At 37.3% G+C, this 23,100-nt stretch overlaps 1 protein-coding gene and 1 long non-coding RNA gene across 5 annotated transcripts; both read right to left on the minus strand.

Moving 5' to 3' along the window:
• Positions 1–260: 260 nt before the first annotated feature.
• LOC116202357 (nitrate regulatory gene2 protein) lies at positions 261–6,625 on the minus strand. 2 transcript variants are annotated; one of them, XM_031533883.1, is made up of 6 exons: positions 6,347–6,625; positions 6,101–6,263; positions 4,207–5,762; positions 3,330–3,544; positions 2,141–2,364; positions 261–1,660 (listed from the first exon to the last, which is right to left on the minus strand). In XM_031533883.1, the coding sequence occupies exons 3-6, from the start codon at positions 5,678–5,680 to the stop codon at positions 877–879; spliced, it is 2,697 nt and encodes an 898-aa protein (XP_031389743.1). In that variant the 5' UTR covers positions 5,681–5,762; positions 6,101–6,263; positions 6,347–6,625; the 3' UTR covers positions 261–876. The 2 variants fall into 2 exon arrangements, with proteins under 2 accessions (XP_031389743.1, XP_031389742.1); XM_031533882.1 differs by having other exon boundaries at positions 6,101–6,625.
• Positions 6,626–12,833: 6,208 nt separating this feature from the next.
• LOC116203128 lies at positions 12,834–15,502 on the minus strand. Of its 3 annotated transcripts, none has more exons than XR_004156214.1 (4): positions 14,400–15,502; positions 13,851–14,055; positions 13,643–13,747; positions 12,834–13,469 (listed from the first exon to the last, which is right to left on the minus strand). It is a non-coding gene; the product is annotated as an uncharacterized LOC116203128 (long non-coding RNA). The 3 variants fall into 3 exon arrangements; XR_004156213.1 differs by having other exon boundaries at positions 13,851–14,060; XR_004156215.1 differs by having other exon boundaries at positions 12,835–13,469; positions 13,851–13,990.
• Between the last annotated feature and the right edge of the window lie 7,598 nt (positions 15,503–23,100).

Consider the following 23,100-nt stretch of genomic DNA (forward strand, 5'->3'; position numbering starts at 1 on the left):
TGTCTTGCAAAATTGAGGTTTTCGAAGTGAACGGAGACTTGTTTTGAGCTATGTAGCTAAGAAATGATCAGAGATTTTTCCATTCTGATGCTGTTCCATCTCTACCAACCCGTCACACAATTTTCTGGTCTAAATTGCTAGTATAGACATATGTTGCCAGTCCTATGTTTAAGCAAGCATTTCAAACACTGAACCCACTGGAGGTTATTACAATTTTCTGTGCTTCTTTCTCACTTGATCATTCCTTGGAATAACTGGAGGAATCAAGTTCGGTTTATGTCGCATCATCTAGAAATGTTTCAGACAACCTATAATAATTACATCTTCAAGCAACCAGTGTAATAAAGCATTACAATCACAAGCTCGGATGCATATAAGATAATCTGAAATCCAGGAGCAGGAAAGCTTTCGACTTAAACCAAAGTGCATGCTCTACCAAAATTTGCACATTTCTGCATTACAAGTTTTAGACTGTTGGTACTCCCATAATATGCAAAAGCACTTCCTCCAATAAACCAATCAACAAATAAATGAATAAGCTATACACAAGACCTACCTACCTATTCAAGGGTTAAAATGGTAGAACCGCTGGCTAGCCATTTTCGCTCGGGAATTTTCTAATGCAGAGGCTCCCTCTAACCCACTTAGGAACTCATTTTTTGATTCCTGGGGTTCTATAGTACCTAGATTTTTCTATCCCAATGCTTCCTCTCCCCTTCCATTTCGATCCCCACCCCTGACTCTAGATCTAATCCTAAATCATTCTGATAGAATCAAATCTGCTCTCAACCATCGATATACATGTAAAGGATCCTATAACAACAAGAAAACCGCTAACGGGGCCAGACGAAAGCTACATAAAGCCTCGCTGCAGATTTAGCCATCAAGCCTGACCTGTTCATAACCTTTCAAAACCTCTGAAGTGAAGTTCTCCAAAGTTTCAAAGATTGGGAGCAGACCTGCCTGTAGGCTGTTTGAAGCGGCATGGTGGACCAACTGCTTGGTCTCCCTGTGCCTAGCTCTCTCCTCCTCCAATTTCTTCCTCATTGAGTCCAAATCAACCTTTAGGTCATCCAATCGGGAGACTCCGCTGTCAGACGGCAACTTTGACATAGCTGTTTTATCAGACAACGAGTCTTGGTGGTTCTCAAGTCTCCCCTTTTCCATGCGTAATATTCTGAGCTGCTTCTCCAGGTCCTTAGAAGCGAACTCTGCTTTGATCCGCTGTTGTTGCTCCTCGTCCTGCCTTTCCCACAGTTGGTGCAATTTTGAAGCAAAGCCGCTCATAGCATTAGCTACCCTTTCTTGTGAGATTCTTTCCATTGCCTGGAACCAATCATGGCAAATAACAAAAATTGGTGGAGCTCCAATTCGGCTTGGAGAGAAGGGGGCTACCCCATCTGCAGTTTCTTCAGGTTCATGGTGAAGGCACCTCAACAACCACTCATTCAAGGACTCGACATATGATTTCTGAGCATTTACCCACTGATTAAAGTAGTTGCACCACTTCAGTAGCTCTGCCTCGAGTTCCACAGTTGCTCTCAAACTTGACTCCCTTTCCAAACCGGTGTTGGCCTTCATTGAACGGGCTTTGCTCTCCATTATTGCTCGAAACTGCTTCTGGTGGCACTTGAACATGGACCTCCACATCCTAATTAATCTGCATAGCACAATTTATGTTGATGGAAAAAGTGAGGATGATAATGCGTCCCGTTTCACAAGAAGATATAGAGCAAAGGATCAGGCCAGGAATTGTTTCGATCTGTGGGACCAGATGCCCTTTTATTTATTTGTTTATTCATTTGTTTATTCTTTTTGCTGTGTATAAATCATATGAAAAAATAATAAATGTACAAGATGGTATCATAACTTTGAATATGTTCAATTTATGTGAATTAAAAGAAAGGGGAAAAGAAAAGCAAAAATCAGCAGAATAATTAGATGATACTGAGACTAAACAGAGGATAGCATGCTCCAGCTGAACTTTTCTTCCTGGTCAACAATTTTCAGTCCCAAAAGAAACAAAATAAAGAGCAGATCCAAAGCTCCGATGACATGTTTTGATTTTTGTAAAGAGAAGAAACAAATGGACAAAGCTTTAAATAATTACACAAGGGTGAGTCAGTAAAGAAATGCGCACCCATGTATCAGTTCCGTCAGCTGGGGCTGCAACTCATCATCTCTCAATTTGTGAATTCTGCTTGAAATAGCATCAACTGTTCTTATACAAATATCTATCTTCGTATGCAACTTTCTTACGGTAGCCTGAGTGGCATCAATTTTAGTAGGCTCAGCTCCCCGGTCATCTAGAGTTTTCAGTTTCTTGCACTTCTTTTCGTACACCACCCGTAACTTTTCTTCATCCTAAAACAATCAAAAGGGTTAAGGTAAGCATTAGAAGAATCTAGAGAAGCCAACTGATGATAACGTCTAATAAAAACATAAGGAAAGCGAAGAAGGAATAAACACCAAAGGGTTCAGAGTCTTCGGACACTCGACATGTTGCCATTGGATAGATCAGAAGGTTGCTCAATGAAAAATAGAACCATTAACACTAAAAATATTGCCAACTGAATTAATATTAACACATTGGGTCATTGATATCATATACGCAACTGTGCAATCTTGACTCCAGGTGGAGGAAGCATGGCTTGGATCTTATTATATCATGTATAAAGTTACAATATCAACTAAGGATGGGACAAACTGTGAACAATAAAAGTCATCCTTGAAGATGGAGAAATAGAGGGTAGCAGTGAAGATCCAACTAACATTTTAGAATCCTAATTCAGCCTTCCCTCCTTTCTAGTTCACATACTTAGCTAATCTAAGAAAACAGAATAAACAGGATACGACTGAAGGATTTTCTCTGGAACCAATGCTGCCGTCTACATATGAAAAAAGGTTTTGGACGTGATCATAGCATGTGTTACTACATTGGGGTGAGTTGCATGTGCTGGAAATTTTAAATCAGCCAAATTTGTTTTCAATGACTAAACATTTGGCTAAATTATTGCTACCATGATGATACCTTTAGAAAATGATCAAACTCACAAAGAGCAAATTTTTGTTTGATTGAGGATATCTGAGTAAGCCGAATGGTAACATTCCATCAAACAGCATCAACAGTCAATTTTTGCTGGCGAAACAATAGAAGGAACAGCTTGCACATCTACTAAAAAAATTAAATTTTGTTGATTGATAAGAGTGTGGACAGTTGGAAGACTGAGTGTAACAAATTTGCACGGCACAAAATTTTTCAAAACCCAGACAAGGTTAAAAGAAAATATATTTTTACAGATCTTTTTTTTTTCATAACAGAAACATACCTTAATCTCCTTGTATAGCTTTTTCTCCCATACATACAGTTTTTCCAATGTTGTTGAAATGTTTCCAGATTTCATGTTGAAATCCTTTGTAGCATCTGCAAAGTATGCTTTTGCCATTTTCATTGTTCTCGAACTTACTCGCACAGACGACCTATTCGGAGGTTCTGAGAATGACGTCGAGGGTGCCACAAGATACATAATCCTAGAAAAAATCACTGAAGAAGCCAACCATGAGTATAAATTGCATTTATATAGATCAAGGAAGCAGAGGATTTAAGGACGATGGTTAGCAACTATTCGCAACTTAATATGTATATGATATTGGAAAGATAGATGAACAAAATTTCAAGCATTGACTGGCTCACGGCACCGGCACTCAAGATGAATGGATTTCCCGAGCTTGTAATACAGAAATATAGCTATGGAACCTTGTCTTTACAATTCCAGAACTCTATTAAGAATAATCTATGCCGAAAGTAAGCCAGGCAGTTTTCACGAGATAAAAATACTTTGGAGACAAGATAATGATTAACAGCATGCTAAAAGCAAAATAACCAGAAAAAAAAAAAAATACATAAAGAAGTTAGAATAAAAGTGGTAGGTGCTAAAAACATTCAATACATGTATTGACAATAAAATTTATATCTTAAGCACATAAACCGTCCATTCTTATATATACTAGAAAGACGTCAAGGAAGCAGCTTAAGCCATAGCTTTTTTGCAGTCAACAAAAGACAGACTCGCTCCAAGGAGACCCCCCAAGAAGCAGGGGAAAAAGAGGGGGGAAAAAAAATCACATAGCATTAACGAAACAGATCTATAAAAGGCAAGACAAAGAACTCTAAAAATATAGCAGAGATGGGATACTGAATTCTACCTTTAAATATGGTATCTTTGGACCGGTAAGGCAGCTTGCCCACCTCAAGCAAGACAGCTACCTCCTTTCCATAGTTAGAGGCCGTCTCAAATTCATTCTTGATTTCTCTGACTACTTCCTGAAGATCCCTGGTACCATGAGCAGACAGTGAGGTTAAGCTACTTGGGTTCGATGACTCAATATCCACAGTCGGGGCCTCCTCTACCTCAAAACTCACCCCTTTCCTGGTATAGCCTTCTGGGGAGGAGCTCTTCGAGATGATTGTCTCAGAGCTACTAGAGTTGATCTCTTTACTTGTAGTTAGGTGTGTGCTGTCACTTTCAATGGATGGCAGTTTAGAACTTGCCTCACTATTATGAGATGGCAGTGTTGTCGAAGCTCCCTCGTTCTTCTTTGATGGCACAGCTCTTGAAGGACCTTCACCAAGGTTTTTCCTTCCATCCATGGCTAGGCCTGGTTTCTTGGTCTCCTTATACACATCCTTCACCATCTCATTCTCAGTTTCATCCTCCAAATCTGGAATCCCCTCTCGTTCTCTCACTTCTTTAGAATCTGGGCTACTAGTCATTGACCCGACCCCGTAACCACTTTTTGGGTAATACCCAGGATATCCATTATCATATGTCTGAAAAACATTCAAGAAATCCCAGGCAGACACATTTGGTGGGGAAGGGGGGGCAGGAGGCGGCCGTTCCTGCCGTTCTCTCTCAATACTAAAACCATTTCCTGCTGGGTCCATCATTGGATACCCAAAGTATCCACCATTCCCGTATTGCGGATAACCTGAGCTCCCATACCCAGACCATCCCTCATTTTCTCTCACAGAGTGCCTCCCTGGCTCCTCAAAAATGACAGATTTCATAGGAGTAGAAGACTTCTTCATGTAGTATGCACGGGGCTCTGAGTGTACAGGCTCTCCAGCCATATTCCACATGCCCCATTCACCAGGCGGATAACTGTACGGATATGGGTATGGATATGGATATGGCGGGTAGTTGTAACCATAAGAAGTTGAAGGACCTGGATCAAGAATAGGACCAGGATCTGGTGGCGCTTTAGAGATGGGGCTATCATGAATGTGAATGTGACCCGAGTCGGAGCTCAATTCAGACTCAGAATCCGACCCAGACAAATGTAAGTGAGAGCCCTCAATATGACCTTCCGCATTGTGAGAAATTGAAGTAGAAGAAGATGAATTCTTGACCTTATCAGACGGTTTCCGGGGTTTCCTATCATCCGAAGGCAAAGTCAGCACCGGGGAGCCTGGAGAAGAACCGGAGCTGGTCCCAATCACGAGCTCCTCCTCCACAAACTTGCGCAGAGCCTCGCCGACAGTGGTGAGCGACTGAAAATACAAGACGTGAGCGGCAGCAAGCTCGTAGCGGTGATCAGCCGCAGCTCTAATTAGCTCCTTTCTCTCTCTGCACAAGGTCACCAGCCGCAAGTCATCGACTTTGGATCCACCGCATCCCATCTCTGGAACCCACTATGGAAGCCCAAGCAGAAAAGCCCCGGAGCACTAGAGACAGCTCGTTCTTCATTCATGGCGCCCGCACCTGTGAGCGAAGCAGCCATTGCACGGAGCAAGAGCAAGAGCAAGGGTAAGCATAGTGAACAGCCCCGTATCAAATGCAATGGACTAAGAACAGCAATCAGAGATTTCACTCAGCAGCTAGAGCAGGGAATCCGAGTGGAAATCAACCAATGCGAAACCCTAACGGAAACCAATCACGCACACACAGGGACAGTATAAGCAAGCAGGGGCAGTAGCAGCAGAAGTAATGCTATGTCGGGTCTCTCTCTCTCTCTCTCTTTCCGCACCGTCTGACATTAATTGCGAGCTGACAGAGGGAGGAATTTGATGCAAGAAAGAAAGAGGGGCAAGGATCCAGACCGTTGAGATGAAGCCGACCGAATGCTGGCCGTCCATGCACAGCCAGACAGAGTGTGCAAATTCAGAGCTTCGACGTCCGATCAGATCGGGAATTGAATAGTCGAACGGGACGGGCCACTTGGAATCAGAGAATCTGAGAAGACGTGGGACTTGTCGGCCCCTTCTGCGAATAATATAATAATGGCGATCTGCAATCTTAGGGTTTTCTGGAAACCATGAACAGACAATAAACAAATGGGGTCGAACCGAAGGCCATTGCTGTGGATTCGGGATGTTAGAGATCCGTCGTTCTTGAGTTCTTGTCTTCCTCCTTCCTCGAGTCCTCACCCAGTCGATTAATTTAATCCATTAAGCAGAGACATGCATATACAATCACTCAATCCGAGGGATCACCTCCATTAACGTCTGCAGCTTCCGAGACAGGGAAGGGGAGGGAGAGAGAGAGAGAGAAGGGAAGGAGGGAAAGAAGAAGAACAAGAAGGAAGGAGAAGACTCGAAGTGGATCCCGCCATGGGGAAAGGGACGGACTGTCCCGCTTATTACCGAATCTGTCAGGCTTTGCCGTTCAGACCGGACGGATTTGTCAAGGACCGGCCGGTTCTTGGCGCGTGGGACAGACATTAATCTCGCAATTTTATAATATCGAATATTAATATTTATTTTCCTTCCTAATAAATATATTTTTTCGAATTCACATTTGTATTCTCCTCCGTATAATGTTTCAGTCGCTTACCACTTAATTAATATTTTGTTATTATTTTTTTCGGTAGAAAATTTTTATTTAAGTTTTGATTCTGAAAAGGATGAAAGTAATGATTTTTTTTCCTTTTTCGGTAACCGAGATAATTTCTTAGACTGACAGGGGATATTTACGTGATTTTAGCCTAAATTGTAAATCATAATAGAATGTTTTTTTAAAAAAAAAAGAATGTCATCCACGAGTTAAATACTTTTTAAACGAGTCCAATTTCTGGTTTTAATATCTTAAAGATATTAACTTCGATAAGGAATATGAGAGAATTATTAATAAAATTACAGTAACTGCATGAACATGAGTCCGTGCTTTTATATAATTATATGCGCGAAATTTTTATTTTGTCTCTTTGCATCGATCATGATATGGCATGATCATTTATAATTTTTTGTTTGCATGTATATTTGAATTGATATTCGATATACCTACTTGTATCTATTTGCGATTCAAACACGACCATGAGGGAATGTGAAATACGTCGAGGATGCAAATCCGTGGGAAATTTCCGAAAGAATTACAACAATGGAACTACAATTTCATCTAAGATGTGAACAGGCTGACTCAAGAATGCCTTATTTAAAGGGAACGCATTTTGCATTTTGCGTGTGGAGCGGAACTGATTCTTTTGACGCGAAGAAAAGAAAACATCTAGTTATAGTTTGAGGACTTTGAACAGACGTGGGACGGGGTGGAATAAATAGTTAAGAATATTCTTACGACGTAAATTGCTGTGGATCGACTTCACAACACGTAAACGCTAACGATTCACACCATCCCCTTTAAGGAATTACTCTGACCTGCTGCAAGTCGTCCGATTCACATCACGAAAAATTAATTTGAATCTAACAAAAATTTTGTTCCTTTGAGATAAATAAAAGAAAAAAGAGTTTCCTATCTCGTGAGAACTGTAGAGTCGACGCAAATCACATCTCAATCCAAAAGAAGGGAAAAAAGTGGGGGGGGGGGGGGGGAAAGAAAAAGGAAATTGTAATAATAGTAAAAGGAATTGGCATGTTGGACCCTATTATGTATGTAGGGGCTAAGAGGAACACACATGGTTTGAATTGAGAAAAGGACATTTTTGTTTATTAATCAAGAAAGGTGGTTGTTAAGCAGAGAGGTAAGGGGTTGGAAGCTAATTCTGGCTAATTGGATTGCTAGATCCTCTTTGTTTATATTCCCTTATTAAGTAGCCAATCCATATATATATATATATATATATATATAATATAACATGATAAAAAAAAATGCAAATTGCCAAATAATGGGTTGGGCTGATTCTGACCAACTACTTTGTCTTTGGGCCCAGCCATGGGGTCCACACCAATCTCCCACTTTTCTTTTTCTTTTTTTGTGGAACAAATCTCCCACTATTTTCAATTGAAGAACTCTGCCCTGCCCCACCTTTTACCCCCGACAAAAAAAACCCATCCACAAGTTTTTTTTTCCTTTTACTTTTTTTATTTACATTATATACATAATTAACTATTATTGTAACCATCGTGATAAGGACATCATTACTTCTATAATTCTTTGCCCAAAAGGAGGAAAGGGCATGATGGGATGTAATTCCACTCGAAATAGGGTACCATTTTACCCTACATAATCACTTTTGTAAAGAGAACATCTTATCCATATTTACTACAGGCACGAGTAATTATATCCATAGATGCGATACGGGGACATCTGCTTAATTATAAACAAAGCTGTTTTCTCCCGTGAAAGTCCTTTTTCGCGTTACGCCCATCGACTAATAATATACATATATAGCCTCTCTAGGGTTCATTTAAAAGTACAGACTTGATGGTTAGAAACTTGTTAGACCTACAAAAAATGTAGAATGCTGATTATATAGTTTTGCATTGACAAAAGAGGAGACTACAGAAACAATTAATGACAAGGAAGGATATTCGAAAATTTGCGCCCGCCGATCACTATTTTGTGCCGTGTCCCACTGAACATTCAACCAACAACCCATATAATTTAATAGAGAATCCAAGATAGATAGATAGATAGATAGATAGATTGTTGTAAGAAATTATTTATATACTGATTCGATAAACACATGGGTTTGATGATTGAGCTTCACGATCTTTTATATATATATATATATATATTTTTTATTTTATTTTTATTTTTTTGAGGTTCGGGAATGTCTATACAGGGTAGATCTGTGATGAATTGAAAAGGGACGTGGGGTTTATATTTGTCACTTGTCAGCAGCAAATCATATAGATACATAAACTCTTTCTTTTCTTTTTTCTTTCTTTTTTTAATTCCCCATAGGTTTATTGTTTTACTTACGTTAATGATGATGCATATGCATGAGGTCTCATGAGGTCTCACAAGCAACTAGCTAGTTTATTTGCTGAGGTGAGAAGTTTTTTATTGGATCAAAAATCCGATTCCAATGCACGCAACCTGCAGGCCAGAGAATTGCACGATCACGTGCCCGATAGTTCGTGTTTTTGCATACGGCAAGAATTATTTCGGCATAGATGAAGAAGAAGAAGAATTGCACCGAATTTATGCTTGTGATTTGAACAGAAAATTAAGAGCCATTTTTTTCTTGAAATTTTCTTGTAATGTGCTATTCGTTAAGAATATTGCGCTTTGCATTTTGTACTGAAATGCTCTAGAATGCACATTAAAAAGATGTGCAACCTTATTAAACCTAGATCTTCTGAAACTAAAAAAAAATTATTTATATTGAATAATTAAAATATTTAAAAAAAATTGCAAGCAATTGAAGAATTTATTGATAAACTAGTTTGTTCAATTATTTATTGTATCTTTCTATCTGTAATATCTATACTCTATTATATAAAGCTAAAACCTACCTTTTTCTCGAGTCTTTACTTTCTTTACTTTAATTCTTTAAGATATTCACGTTATATAAACTTTACTTTATATGATCCATTGAGGCAAAATTATGACGGTAATTTTGACAAATTAGCACGCACACACCTTTTCATTTTTAACCCCAAAAAAAAAAAAGAAAAATTAATTTGGCACTATTAATTTTTTAAGACCACTTTCTTAAATGCATCATATCACGCAGGCCTTGAAAATTCAAAAAACAAGCGTTAGAACCTTTCATATTTCTCTCCATTCTCTCATGTTAAAAGCTCTTCCTCTTTTCTTTCACCACTTAAAAATTCAGGACGAATCGAAACCATGCATATCTATATCCGTACAATTAATGCCAATACTATCATTATCTTAAAAATATGATATTCGAAAAAAGGTAAAATAATTTGAACTGCATGTAACTTCTAAATAAATATACGCGATAACTCTATATTAACAAGTAACTTTAATATACGATGCATATTGATTAAGTTAATTAGTTACTGATCATCATTTAACAATTTAACTTACTCTAATTTTAAACAGAAAAAACTATTGAAGATTATTATTTAAAATCTTGAATTACAAACTGAAAAATTATTATTCATTATTATATTATCATTAAGAAAGTATTTCAAATTTAAAGTAATTAAAATAAGAAATAATAGAGAGATATGAAGACAAACTCGTGCAATCTAGGCTGTTAACTAGCTGAAGCGGATCTGTATTTGGCTATTATTTCCTTTTATTATTTTGGCAGACTCCAACAAGTGCTTTTTTTTTTTCTCCCTAAAGAAATGTTCTAAAAACCTTATCTAGATGGTCAATTTCATTGGCACGCAGCAATCGTGGGCTCACCTGGGAGCTCGTTCGACGTGGTCGGATTTCTTTCACCAATTCACATCCCTCATAATTATCCAAACAATCCTCTTAGAGTGATGACTTTTCCAAACTAACTCCTCTATTAATTTTTTTCCGAAAAAAAAAATGAAAAGGTGTGCATGCGCCCATTGAAACGAATGGCCGAGAGAATGAGAAGAAGAGCGAAAGGACTGAGGGACTGGGGTTAAAATTATTATCATAACCTTAACCCAATGGCTCATATAAATTGAAATTCATACAACATGACATTTGGGAAAGTAAAATAAGACCAAAAGGATAGGTTGTAAGTCGGAGTATAGATAGTAGGGGTGATCGGTTCCGGGTACCCTGTATTTTTCATAATACCCGGACCCTACCTGTAAGGGACAAGTTTCAAGATTATGGAACCGGACCCTACTCTGTTGAATTATGAAACCAGAACCTACTCGGAACCTATATTATATCACAGGTTCCGAGTACCCTGTTGGAACCTGTAATTTTTTTCTCCCGCTAAATAAAATCGAAAATATCACATACATAATCAGTAATCACGCCGAATAGAATATCAATAAAATTTAGATTAATCCACAATAATAAAATAATAATATATTTCATCAATCCATTGACAAAATTGAACATCCATAATACGATCTCATACAATAAAGTGTATCTATTCTGATTCATTAGAGGAGATAATAACTTTATTTTTTCCTATTTTTTTAATAAATAATCGGTTCTGGGTACCCTGTAGGCAGGAATCGAAATCGGAATCGGAACCGATTTTCACAGGTTCCTAATTTTAATACCCGGAATCTATCCTATTTTCAATACGAGCTACCCGGACCCTACCCGTTAGGGTAGGTTCCAACCAGTTCCGGGTATACCCGGTACCCGTGCACACCCCTAATAGATAGTATAGGTAATAGCATAAATATATAAATATAGTAAACAATTAAATGTATCAGTTAATCAATAAATCCTACCACCGCATTTTCTGAAAATATTTTACTGTATATAAATATAATAAACAATTAAATAAAATATTAAATGTGTTACAGTAACTTTTGTCATATTATTCACGCAAGCTCGAGAACATATCGGGCAGTACTCTTTCGTAGGGTGGGCTAGCCTAGTCTTAGTCTAGGAGTCTATGACCACAGGAACTCCGCTCCTCCAACTTTACCTCGCGCATGAGCGAATCATTGACCGGAATCATTAAAAGGGGATGGGCCTTTTGCTCCCGGGACCCGCGACGTGATTCACAATAAATAACTTACAAAAGTCATCCTATTCTTCTATTCTTTTCCACATTTTTCAACCAACGCAGTCCATGTTCCATTTCTATTAAGAAAGAAAGGTGCTTTTAACAAAAAGTCCCATTGCAGCGCCGAGGGGACTCATGGAAAATTTTACCATCTATATTAGGTTTGGGAGACGTAGCTAATAAAGGGAAGACTCTATTTAACGGTGATGCGTTTCTAGACCGCGGTATCCTACCGGTGCGGGTAGAAGTTCTCCCTACCAATTGGAGAAATTTAGATGGAGGAAATGTCAAAGGAATGAATGAGGAAAACAAGATACACGTCGTCGAATTGATCATTGCATCCACCAAATTAAAGGACTTTGAAGTTCGAACGCTCTTGTTTAGGTTTGCATTTCAACTTTCTTGTGTTCCAGCCCGTTTGCACGTGGTTGGGAGTCAAAGATTGGATGACCCAACTTCCAGACATCTACGGGGCCTCCGGCCTATGAACGGGCAAGGTACCATTTGATATTTATTTCCTTATCTTTGTCGTTTTCCAATTTTTAAATTTTTGAATTAAAGAATCAATTTCTTGTCGCATGTCAGATTAGATGTACAGGTATATGAGGCTTGTCAAAAGACGATAAAAGTCTGACTCCCTCATGGTTTAAAGTTGTAGTTTACGTGGACAGAATCATGGCATTGTATTACCACTAATCATGGCTCTTTTGTAGGGCTGTTGCTTTTACTGTGCTTTTCTTTTTTATCCGAATTATGATCATCGCTTTTAAAGAGGTTGCGCTGGACATCATGTATAGCACAATTCTCTGACAATTCAAAGCCTGAGTCTGAAATGCAAAAGATAGCATCACCAGAATGCCGACAATCTGGAAAGGAAAACGAATACGTCTTCTAGGTCTAGCATTGATCCTTTCCAAGATGTGCCCGAATGCCGTCTCTTTGTTTGAAAATTGGTTATTCTTTCGGCTAAAAACCGGACATTCAACTGTATGAATTACGAATAATTGGTCAGAATTGTGTGAAGAAGTCACATGTCATGTTCAAAAAGTGGCTTTTGAACTTTTATGCCAGATTCCTATTAATAATAATGTCACTAATGTCAAAGCAAGAATCAGATCACAATGTTGAGGAGATGGATGGGCTTCCAATGATCAGTCCCCTGGTTCGTGGGCTCGGCCTCTGACAATCCTATCTGCACCAACATAACACAAGACGCTGAACTATATCCATCCCCTCCTCCATATGCACTTCCCAAGTTTTTCTAGTCCATAGCTGCTAATCATGAAATGAAAGATAGTAAAAAGGTATGAACCATTCCAGAAGAAACACGACCAAGGGGTAAAGTCATTCCAGTTGGACAAGAAGTTGATGTAAGTAGGGGTAATATGACTTGTGCAGTGGTAATCCCTTAGTTGGAAGCTGCCTACGTAAAGGATCGCACTATATCGTGTCAAATTTCGTAAATGCTTCATTCCAAAAGCCTGATGCTATAACAAGTCGAGGACCTGTGGCCTGAATTTCCAAGAATATGAATAGACATCAGAAAGTTCAGCTCAGGTAAAGGGTATCTGGGCTTCCAATGATCATTTGTGCATTGCACCAGTCCCCTGCTTTGTGGGCTCAGCCTCTGACAGTCCAATCTGCATCAACATTACCGAAAATTTAATTATATCCAACCCCCTCCGTATGCACTTCCCAAATTTTTCGAGTATGCAGCTGCTAACCATGAAATGAACAATAGTAAAGGGTTTGAACCATTTCAGAAGTCATTCCACTCAGAAAAAAATTTAAGTATGCGTAATATGTGACTTACACAGCTGCACTTGCCTATGCAAATGATCGCACTATGTCATGTTAAATTTCATGAATGCTTCATCCCAAGAGGCTGCTTGCTGTAATGAATCGAGGAACTGAATTTCTGGGAACATGAATGAATATTAGAAAGTTCAGCTCGAGGGGGGAACCGCAGCTTCAACAGGAACGAAATTTAAGATCCAAACTCTACGGTAAATACAGGGCACCTTAAAGACTTGGCCGTCAAGCTACACCTGAATAACTCTTTTTGACGGCAGGCAAGCTACACCTGAATAACTGCACGAGAAAGAAGACCTCCCAATGCATTTGTTCACAAGGTTTTCGATTCTATTTCTTGCCCATGAAGCTGAAGAGGCGAGACAAATCGGACAAAGTGCATCCGTATCATGTTGAAAGTTTTACCACTGCACGCTGTGCTAAAGTTCAACTTTACATCACACACTATCACTAAAGAAAATTACGGACTACAACTCTGAAAGTACCTACTGTTCTAAGTTATAACGGTGGCCATAATGAAATGTTTAACACATCGAACTCCCCTCAATTCAGACGTGAATCGATCCATTTCCACATAGTACTCCATTGAAGTTTTTGATGAAATCAACAATGATATGCCTATTCAATTCATCAAGCTTAAATGCAAACGGAAAATCAACAGAGGCTTCACCAGTCATCATCACTACATGATCGCTGATCTTTCAACGTACAGATATTCACCACATCACACACGTCAAAGAGGAAGCGCGAGGGAAAACCTGATGCAGCTGAAACGAGAGGATCAGAGACACTGAAGAGAAGAGGCGATCATGGCGGTTGAATGCATTATCGAAAGAAAGACGCAAACGCCGCCATAGACATCGGATGGAAGCGTCGACTTCCCCATTTTCGGACGGAGCGCCGAGCGGGGTGAGGAGATTCCTCTCGCGCGCGCGCTTTCTGATCTGTTGGGTTTCGTTTTTCCTCAGAGGCCTCGGCGGAAAGGCCGGACTTGGTATTCTGGGCCGGGCTTGATATTTTGGGCCGGATAGATTCGGGTTTCGGCTTACAAACATCGCGACGATTTTTTTCTCGGTCGGTGAGACCAAGAGATGCAGACGGGGTTTAATATCCATTAGGCCGTTTTCTTGGCCCTAACGACGAATTACTTCTATTGCATTTCGAATTCTTGTGTTGTAGGTAAGAGCGTGTTTGATAATATAAATTAAGTGTTGAAATCAAAATTTTAACGCTTAATACAATTTAGCTTGTTTGATAAGTACAAAAAAGTAACTTAATAGATTTAGGTAGAAAAAGCACTTAATGGTTAAGTAAAAAAACCTACTCATTTTTTTTGCTGACTCGCTCAACTGGCGACCCTTTCTAAAATATTTGCAGCTGTACCCTTCAAAATTTTGAAAATTGCAAATTAGTACATTTGCTTATCTATAGGACGAAAGACTAGAGAATAGGGAGCACAACTAGGGAGGGGATGGGGGGAGAGAGGGAGGCTGGGGGGTGTGCGTGAAGGGGAAGGGAGGCGATGGCTCTTGTTCAGACGAGGTCTCCGATGCCACCAGTGGTTGCCGACGATCTCGTTTGGGCGGTGGTGACCGGCGCCCGAGCCACAACCATCAGATCCCCCCCTGTCTCTCTTTTTTCCCATGTGAAGAGAGAGGGGGAGATCTGACGGCGGCCGCCACCGTCCAGACGAGATCATCGGCAACCTCGTCTGAGGGGGTAGTAGCAACCGACGCCGGCAAGAGCCACCACCTCCCTTCCCCTCCGCCTTCCCCTTCAACCCCCCTCCCCTCCTTCCTCTTTCTTCTTCACTAATCTGAGATCAAAATTTTTTTTTTCAACTTTATCTTATTTTATTCTATTTCACCTCTTTTTTTTTTGCTAGATTATATATTTCAATGTAACAATTTTTTGACTTTGTAATAAATATTATATAAAAGATTTGCTTTGAAAATATTTATTTTTAGGAAATATTTACTATTAAATTTATTTTGCAATATCTTACAATTATTATATAATATTTATTTTACGTTTTTATAATTATTTTATTAGTTGTAAATTAATAACTATTTTAATATTATTTTGTTTTCATAATTATATACAATCGGTCTATTGACAATTATTTTATTAGTTTTAGTAAATAACAAATTCACCTTAAACTAGTTTTCAAAGTGAAAAATTTTTATCTTGTCATGAAAATGACAAAACATATTGGCTCGACCGAAATTTATATCTCGCCTAAACTGAATTATAGAAGGGAATGGAATATGCTCTATATAACACTTGGTCTTACAAAAATTTAGAAATGAGTCAAGCTAATAATCGTCTCGTTTAGAGATTTTGAGTTAATAGATAAAATAGTTCAAACTTCTATACAAAAAGAAGAAATATTTTCCACATACTATATTTGTTCAAACAATTTCTCATGACCGTTTACTCAATACTCCATAAAAGAGTATAATTTTCCAGAACGAAACTATATGTTGAAATTATGTCATTTCCAAATCTAGTCAACATAAAGGTGAAGCGTGTTACTTTAGAAGAGCATATAGATCATATCAATTAGGGGGCGTTTGGTTTCAGAGTTACAGTAACTTCGATTTTGATTTTGATTTTGATTATGAAAAAAGACAAATGAGATGGTATTATAAATTTGACTTGGGAAACGTGTGTTTTTATTGTTTAGTGGGTAGAGTTAAAATCAAAATCATGATTCTAAAATCATTTCATGAAACCAAACAAGAGCAAAAAAATATGTTCGTTGTAATAGTTGGGTGTGATTAATTATAGGATTAGCTCGAACCAACTTCTCATGTGGAAGAGAAGATAGGGGAGATCATAAACCTTTCTCTTTTGAGAAATAGAGAGAGTGGGGACATTAGACAGTAGTGGCTCGAGCACCAGCTGCACCCCCCATTATTCACCTCGCTTGGCCGTCGTTTTCTTTTTTCTTTTATTTTTAAAATTTTTCTTAAAGAAATCGAATTAAATAAATAAACTGGTTTACTCGCGTAATTTGGCTAATAATCTGGTTTATCACAATTATTTTATTCTTAATTATTGTATTTCTGAAATCATACATATTGATGTATAATTGACATTAATGTCACATACAAGATTGTATTATCCTAAATCAATTTGAGTAGTCAATGAGTCTAGACAAGGCTAGTTGCAAAACTAAATCAAGATATGTCACTACTAACAGTTTGATTAGATTGGATTCATGCATAAAGAGTTCAATGTGTTATTATTAGTACACTAATTTAAAATACAATAACTATATTCATTGAGTTTCTATTCACTCTACTGTAATGAACCACGAGGATTACAAAACAATAAGACACTATGCCGTCTAAGACACATTTTGAGCCCATAACCATCACATTCCCTATTTTTGACATTGAACAAAAAGAATCCATCGGTGATTAATTGATATAGAAAAAGAAATACCTTGAATGATCCATATGAATAAAAACTCTCGGTGACTAACTGATTTTTCCGAACACAATAATAGAAGAGTAATAAATAATAAGGTCAAGCAAATCAAAAAAGATGTCCAACATAGCTGATCCTTTTGGGGCCAATTTATTTGTTGGTCCCCACCAAATAAGAAATTCTACTTCCATTAATTTACGAAGAACATTTGTTAACACATAAGAAATGAACCCTATAAGCTCAAACTAACAAGTTAGAAAAAATAATTTATCATAATGATAAAGTGTTATATATAACTTTATATGATCGTATTAATATCCATCATTTATATATAATTTGTTTATTTATATACTTTATTTTCTTTATCAAATAACAAATGTGTAAAAATAACTATCTAAAATAAATTGAAAATAAAGTTGATAATAAAAATATATAATAATTGTAATTATAAAGTTGGTTTGATTTTAAAATTGTAAAATGAGGAGTAAAAATCTAAAATAATTGCAGAATAAGTCAAATAATGAATATTTTTAAGATATTATTTATCATTTATTATATAAAAAAAAGGAAAACAATAAAAGCAGTGTTTGCTACAAAGAGAAAGAAGAAGAAAAGCACCAAAGGGGGGGTGGTGCGGGGGCGAATGGGCGAGTTTGGTTGGGGGCAACGGCTTTTAGAGAAAATGGGGATCTAAGAGGTGGTGGCTCGGGCAGCGGCCATGGTAGCCTAGATGAGGTCGCCGACGGCATCTGATGATGCTGGCGACCAGTGTAAGGGGATGGTGGCTGGCGCCAGGCAATCGTCATCTCCCGCCCCCCCCGACACACACACACACAAATCCAATTCTTCTTCTTCTTCAACGTCACTGCTTCTCTTTTCTTTTAATTTTTTTCTAAATTTATTTTTTTCAATATTAAACTTAAACCAAGGAAATTTGGTGGTTTATTATTGGTGACTTGGCGTATTTTGATTGGTCCATGTTGTAAGACGGATTGGGGACGATTTGATAATATCGTGGGCGAATAACGCAAAAGGAAAATGTGAAGGACTATAATATAAGAGCAAAAATATATAAATTATCAATGGTCAAGATTAAATATTAAAATATCTAATGGATGATATTAATGTCCCACTATGAGATATTATTTATGTTGCGTTTGGTTTCAAAATATGATTTTAAAATCAATTTTTGATTTTGAAAAAAAGTGATATAAATGGGACCCACCCTTTGACTTTGTATGAGTTATTTTGTTTTATTGTGGAAAAAAAGTTATATAAATGAGGTCCACTCTTTGATTTTGTATGAGTTATTTTGTTTTGTTGTTGGTAGAGTTAAGTTAAAGTTGTGATTTTAAAATCACATTCGCAAACCAAACAAGCATTTAGTGTCCCATGCTAGAATTTCTTCAAAGAAGAAAGAATTAACTAGGATGAATTATTTGCCAAAATTTGTAATAAGGACTATTATGGCATTAAAAAGTTCGGTATATATGCTTATTAAATGAGCATTTTGATCAATTTTGGTATGTAATTATTGGTTGTCCTATGCCCTAAGGACATAGGTTAGAAAAACCCATATATATTTATTCTTTTTTGGTAAATGTACCATCAATTGATTCATGACCTTATCTTCTTTCATTTAATAACATCCCACGAGGGTATAAAATATTGGATATTATTTTAGCAAACATTTTTCCCCAAAGGGAAAGGAAAATGGGACCAAGTATTCAATTGGTTTCACACGTATCCAATGCAATGTAATGAACTTTTTTTTCCCCCTTCTAGAAATGTATCTTAGTGTAGTGGGGCCGATCCTGAACTAAAAGGCTTTTCATCAATAAGGTTCATGTGCCTTTTATTTTAGTTTATTTATATCATTATATTAGACTTATTACCTCTCTTAAAGTAAATGAATATTTTGGTTTCTTTATATCTTTTAACTGAATAAGTACGAAATTTGAATATAACTCCCGTCGTGAATATGGCAAACACCTGGTTAAAAAGTGGTTGCCGAACATTGGTTCTGGGAAGTATTGGCATTTATAGGTTAGAAATCACTTTCCCTTTACATTATTTCAATGGCTTATAGTGATTGAGCCAACTGGCGACAATGAAAACCCTGCAATCTTAAAATATATATATATATATTGTCTATGAAACATAAAATTCTACATGAGAGATATTCTAATATTCTAAGATACTTTAAGATATGATATCAATCATATATGAAGAAACATAAGAACGAGAGCTTTTCAGTCTCTTTCTCAACACGTCTCGGACCTCTGGGAGATTTTGGATTTTTTTTTTGGTTAATGATGTATATTTGAACTGTTTGATAAGGCAATGAACAGACAAAATAAAAAATATATATATATCTAAAGGAATCGGATAATTTTCGATTAAGAAGAGGACGGGAGGACGGGTCGATTTGGCTTGGAATGATTGAATGTGATTTTATCTCTTCGAGTGTCAACTGGAGGAGGTGGTTCGACCGTGTTTGGCCAAGTATCTTCCCGAAGAGGATAACCAAAACTTGCGGAAAGGGAAACAGGACAATTAGGCAGGTTAGGTTCCCCGCTCACCAAACAATCACACGTGCGGCATGAAAGAAACCGAACGGGAGAGGATTGCATTTGTTATGGAGCTCACCTCACCTTGAGGGAAGTACAAGCAAAACTAGTACCCATGGCAATTCGATTCGAGATGAAGGACGCAACCGTACATGATTAAGAAACGCAGATGATACTGTATTTGCTCGTCTCGTATCGAGGTATAGAACATAGAGATACGGTATAAGAGGGAAGACATATAAGAACAGGATAATCGTGATGTCGATGATAAGGCTAAAATAAGATGGGTCGAGTCAATGTGGGATGATTCAAATGGTTCAACATTCATTCTCCTTAAATATCGTCTTGAGTTTTAGTCTTGTGAATGAAGAAAATTTACATTGAAAGAGTTTTGTCCTTTAATGGATCGATTCGCCTCGAATTGGATTAATCGGGGTCCATTTGGCTTCTAAATATCATGGTGCAAGCGAAAATAAGCTTTGGTTGAGCGCATAACAGATCATCTAATGAATTCATATGAGCCAAAAATTCTCTTTTTCATGTGAACTGTGTGTCCTTAGATCAAAATTTGCCAAGGAAATAATGAGATTGTGATTCATTCTTTCTTTTTTTGTTACCCAAAAAAATGTTATTAATAAAATAGATATAAGGATTAAAATTTCAACACCCAAAAATTTAAGTTGATAGCTTGCTGGACCCAAGTCTCATATAAGTTTGTGGTTTCTTTCTCAATTTTTCCATGTGGGATAACATGTCTTAACACCCACCCTCACGTGGCAACGCGTGGTCTAACACATGCCATGTGCCCTTAAATACCCTCCCTTAATAATTGATCACGAGCCGGACATCCTTTTTTCGTGCTCGTGCAAGGGGGGACAAATATCAAATTAGTCTCGAGCTACATACTCGGGCCTAACTAGAGGTGCATCTTTAACTACTTCGAAACTGGACTAGGCCACTATTGGGCCCATTAACATGAGGCGCACTTTTGGCTTGCCTCGAAACCGAATCTGGCGTGGCGTGAACTCACAGGAGTGCGTGAAAGCATAATCTGCTTTGATACCATATAAAATTTTCACTTGGGCCTATACAGACTTGAGCCCATCTGGAACCCAAAAGCTTAAGTTGAGAGGTTGCTGAATCCAAGTCTCATAGAAACTTGTGATTTATTTCTTAATTTTTCTATGTGGAATAACATGTCTCAATAATAAGGATTATCATTCGGCAGATGATCAAAGGTCACAATCGGGGCAGGATGTTGATTGAATCATTTCATAAATCAAGAAAGGCGACGGGTGAGCAAACGATTTGAGAATGTGTGGGACTAATATGATCAATCTCCATAGGAATTGAAAAGATAAATTGTCTCCATCCCCTAATAAATCCAAATGAAAATATACAAGGAAATATCACTTTTCGAGAGGGACGGATCCAGGATTTCGACGGGCACTACACTTTTCTTGTGTTGATGAGGGCAGTTGATGAACATAGTTAAGGAATCATTGGAAAATCGGGGGAAAAAAGTAATCATATGGCATAGCATATCGATCACAAGTTATCATATACAACAAACTCAGCGATTAACTAGCTAGCTTGTTCTTGACACTCGTAGATGTTGCTGTTGTGACGAATGATCTCATTGTTATGACTAACTAATCATTAACGACATCGCGACTGCGCAAATTTTTTGAGTTGCAAATTGCTTCATTCTTTTGTTAACCGAGTTTCTATTCTTCGTTAGTTTACCTATACAAATGACTGAAACTCAAAGCCGCCAACAATATTTTCCCCTCCTAAATATGAATGCTTAACTTTTTCTCGTCTTTTTTTTTTCTCTAAAAAATTGATATTATCTTCGGCTTTTGACTTGTTTTCTGCAGTATTCATGTAATAATTAATAAACCCATTCACCTTTTTGCTGCAATTCTATCGATTCTTTTTTACTTTATGTGAAGAAATAAGGTCATCACAGAATTTAGGGCAGATACCTTAAATCGTAAAAATAACATGATAATAACGCTTTTTTTTTCTTCTTTTTTTGGTTATTGCTATTAAGTAAACTGTTTCTTCTTTTTTGATAAGTAAATATAAACTGTTTCTTCGTATGAAGAAAATTAGGTAGGGACTCATAATTACAACTAATCAATCGGCAAATAATTACTTTTCGTGCATGCATTGACGAAGACAAATAAGTTGGGCGATCCACATATCCACCCGTCCAACTAATTTCACTAATTTAATTTATTAAAAGGAAATTTCTAATTCTAATTCGTATTTTTTGAAGCGCGTGCATTCATTAGCAAAAAATTTATTGCAGTTAAAGCTGGAAAAGGAAAACACCTTATTTGTAGGACCCAGCAAGACCGTAAACGTCAAGAGGTCGCTCACCAAAATTTCTCAATGAAATTCTGAATGGACCGACAAATCCGACATCTTTATCGTCTCTGGCCCATTGCCATTATGCTATTGCTCGCACGATAAACATTGTCATTTTAGTTCCTATTTTTGGTTATGGATAATTATCGTCATAAAATTTTACGATATGTATAATTATCTTAAATGACGATATCCCACCTTCATATGATTATTCAGTTAATAAATGGTACATATCTATCTCTTATTAAAAATCTTACTCGTACCTCAAGTAAATTATATGAAATATAAACATTGTCATTTTAGTTCCTGTTTTGTCTTTTGTGGTTATCTGCTTGGTACTTTTTTTCACCTACCTTTTCTATGTAGCTGCCAAGAGAACCCCTCCGTTTGTTTCGTTTTCTTGAGCATTTTGTCTTGTACTCTTACTTATAATGAATATGTCAACATTACTTTCCCAAAAAAATATAGATATATACATGAAATGTGAGGTAATAAGACCAATCTAAAAGTATATAGGATCTCGTCTACATGGATTAACTCAAGTGAATCGGTATTTATTTCTCTTAAGTAAAATTTCGGATTCGAGTTTTGTGAATGGGGAAAATCCATACGTTTCCAACCTCTAAAATCAACCAAACTGTGATTATGAAATAGTTTATTAAACATCATTTCTCCTTAAAAATCAGCTAAAAAAATATTTATGCAATCGGTACCACACTCCCAAACGAAGCCATTTTCGAAGGTGAGGATACATTTTAGTAATCTGGCAGCGGTTAAAATTGAGAGAATGTTGCAATTGATTGCACTCCTAACATGCATGCAGATGTAATATTAAATATTATCGGTACAATAATCTGACGTCATAATTTCATTTGGCGTGTATTTAACCTGAACCCATTATAAAAAAGGTCCTAACAAAGGCTCGATGAAAGACATCTCTAATATTCATAAATTAAAAAAAATATATCAAAAGAAAGACATCTCTAATTTAGTCATCAATAAATCGTGGTAACATTTTGTGATTTACGCACGTAATTACAATTGAATGAAACCCGAACCCGGGTGACAAGAATCACGA

Source organism: Punica granatum, chromosome 4 (genome assembly GCF_007655135.1).
Source record: "Punica granatum isolate Tunisia-2019 chromosome 4, ASM765513v2, whole genome shotgun sequence".
Taxonomy (NCBI): domain Eukaryota; kingdom Viridiplantae; phylum Streptophyta; class Magnoliopsida; order Myrtales; family Lythraceae; genus Punica; species Punica granatum.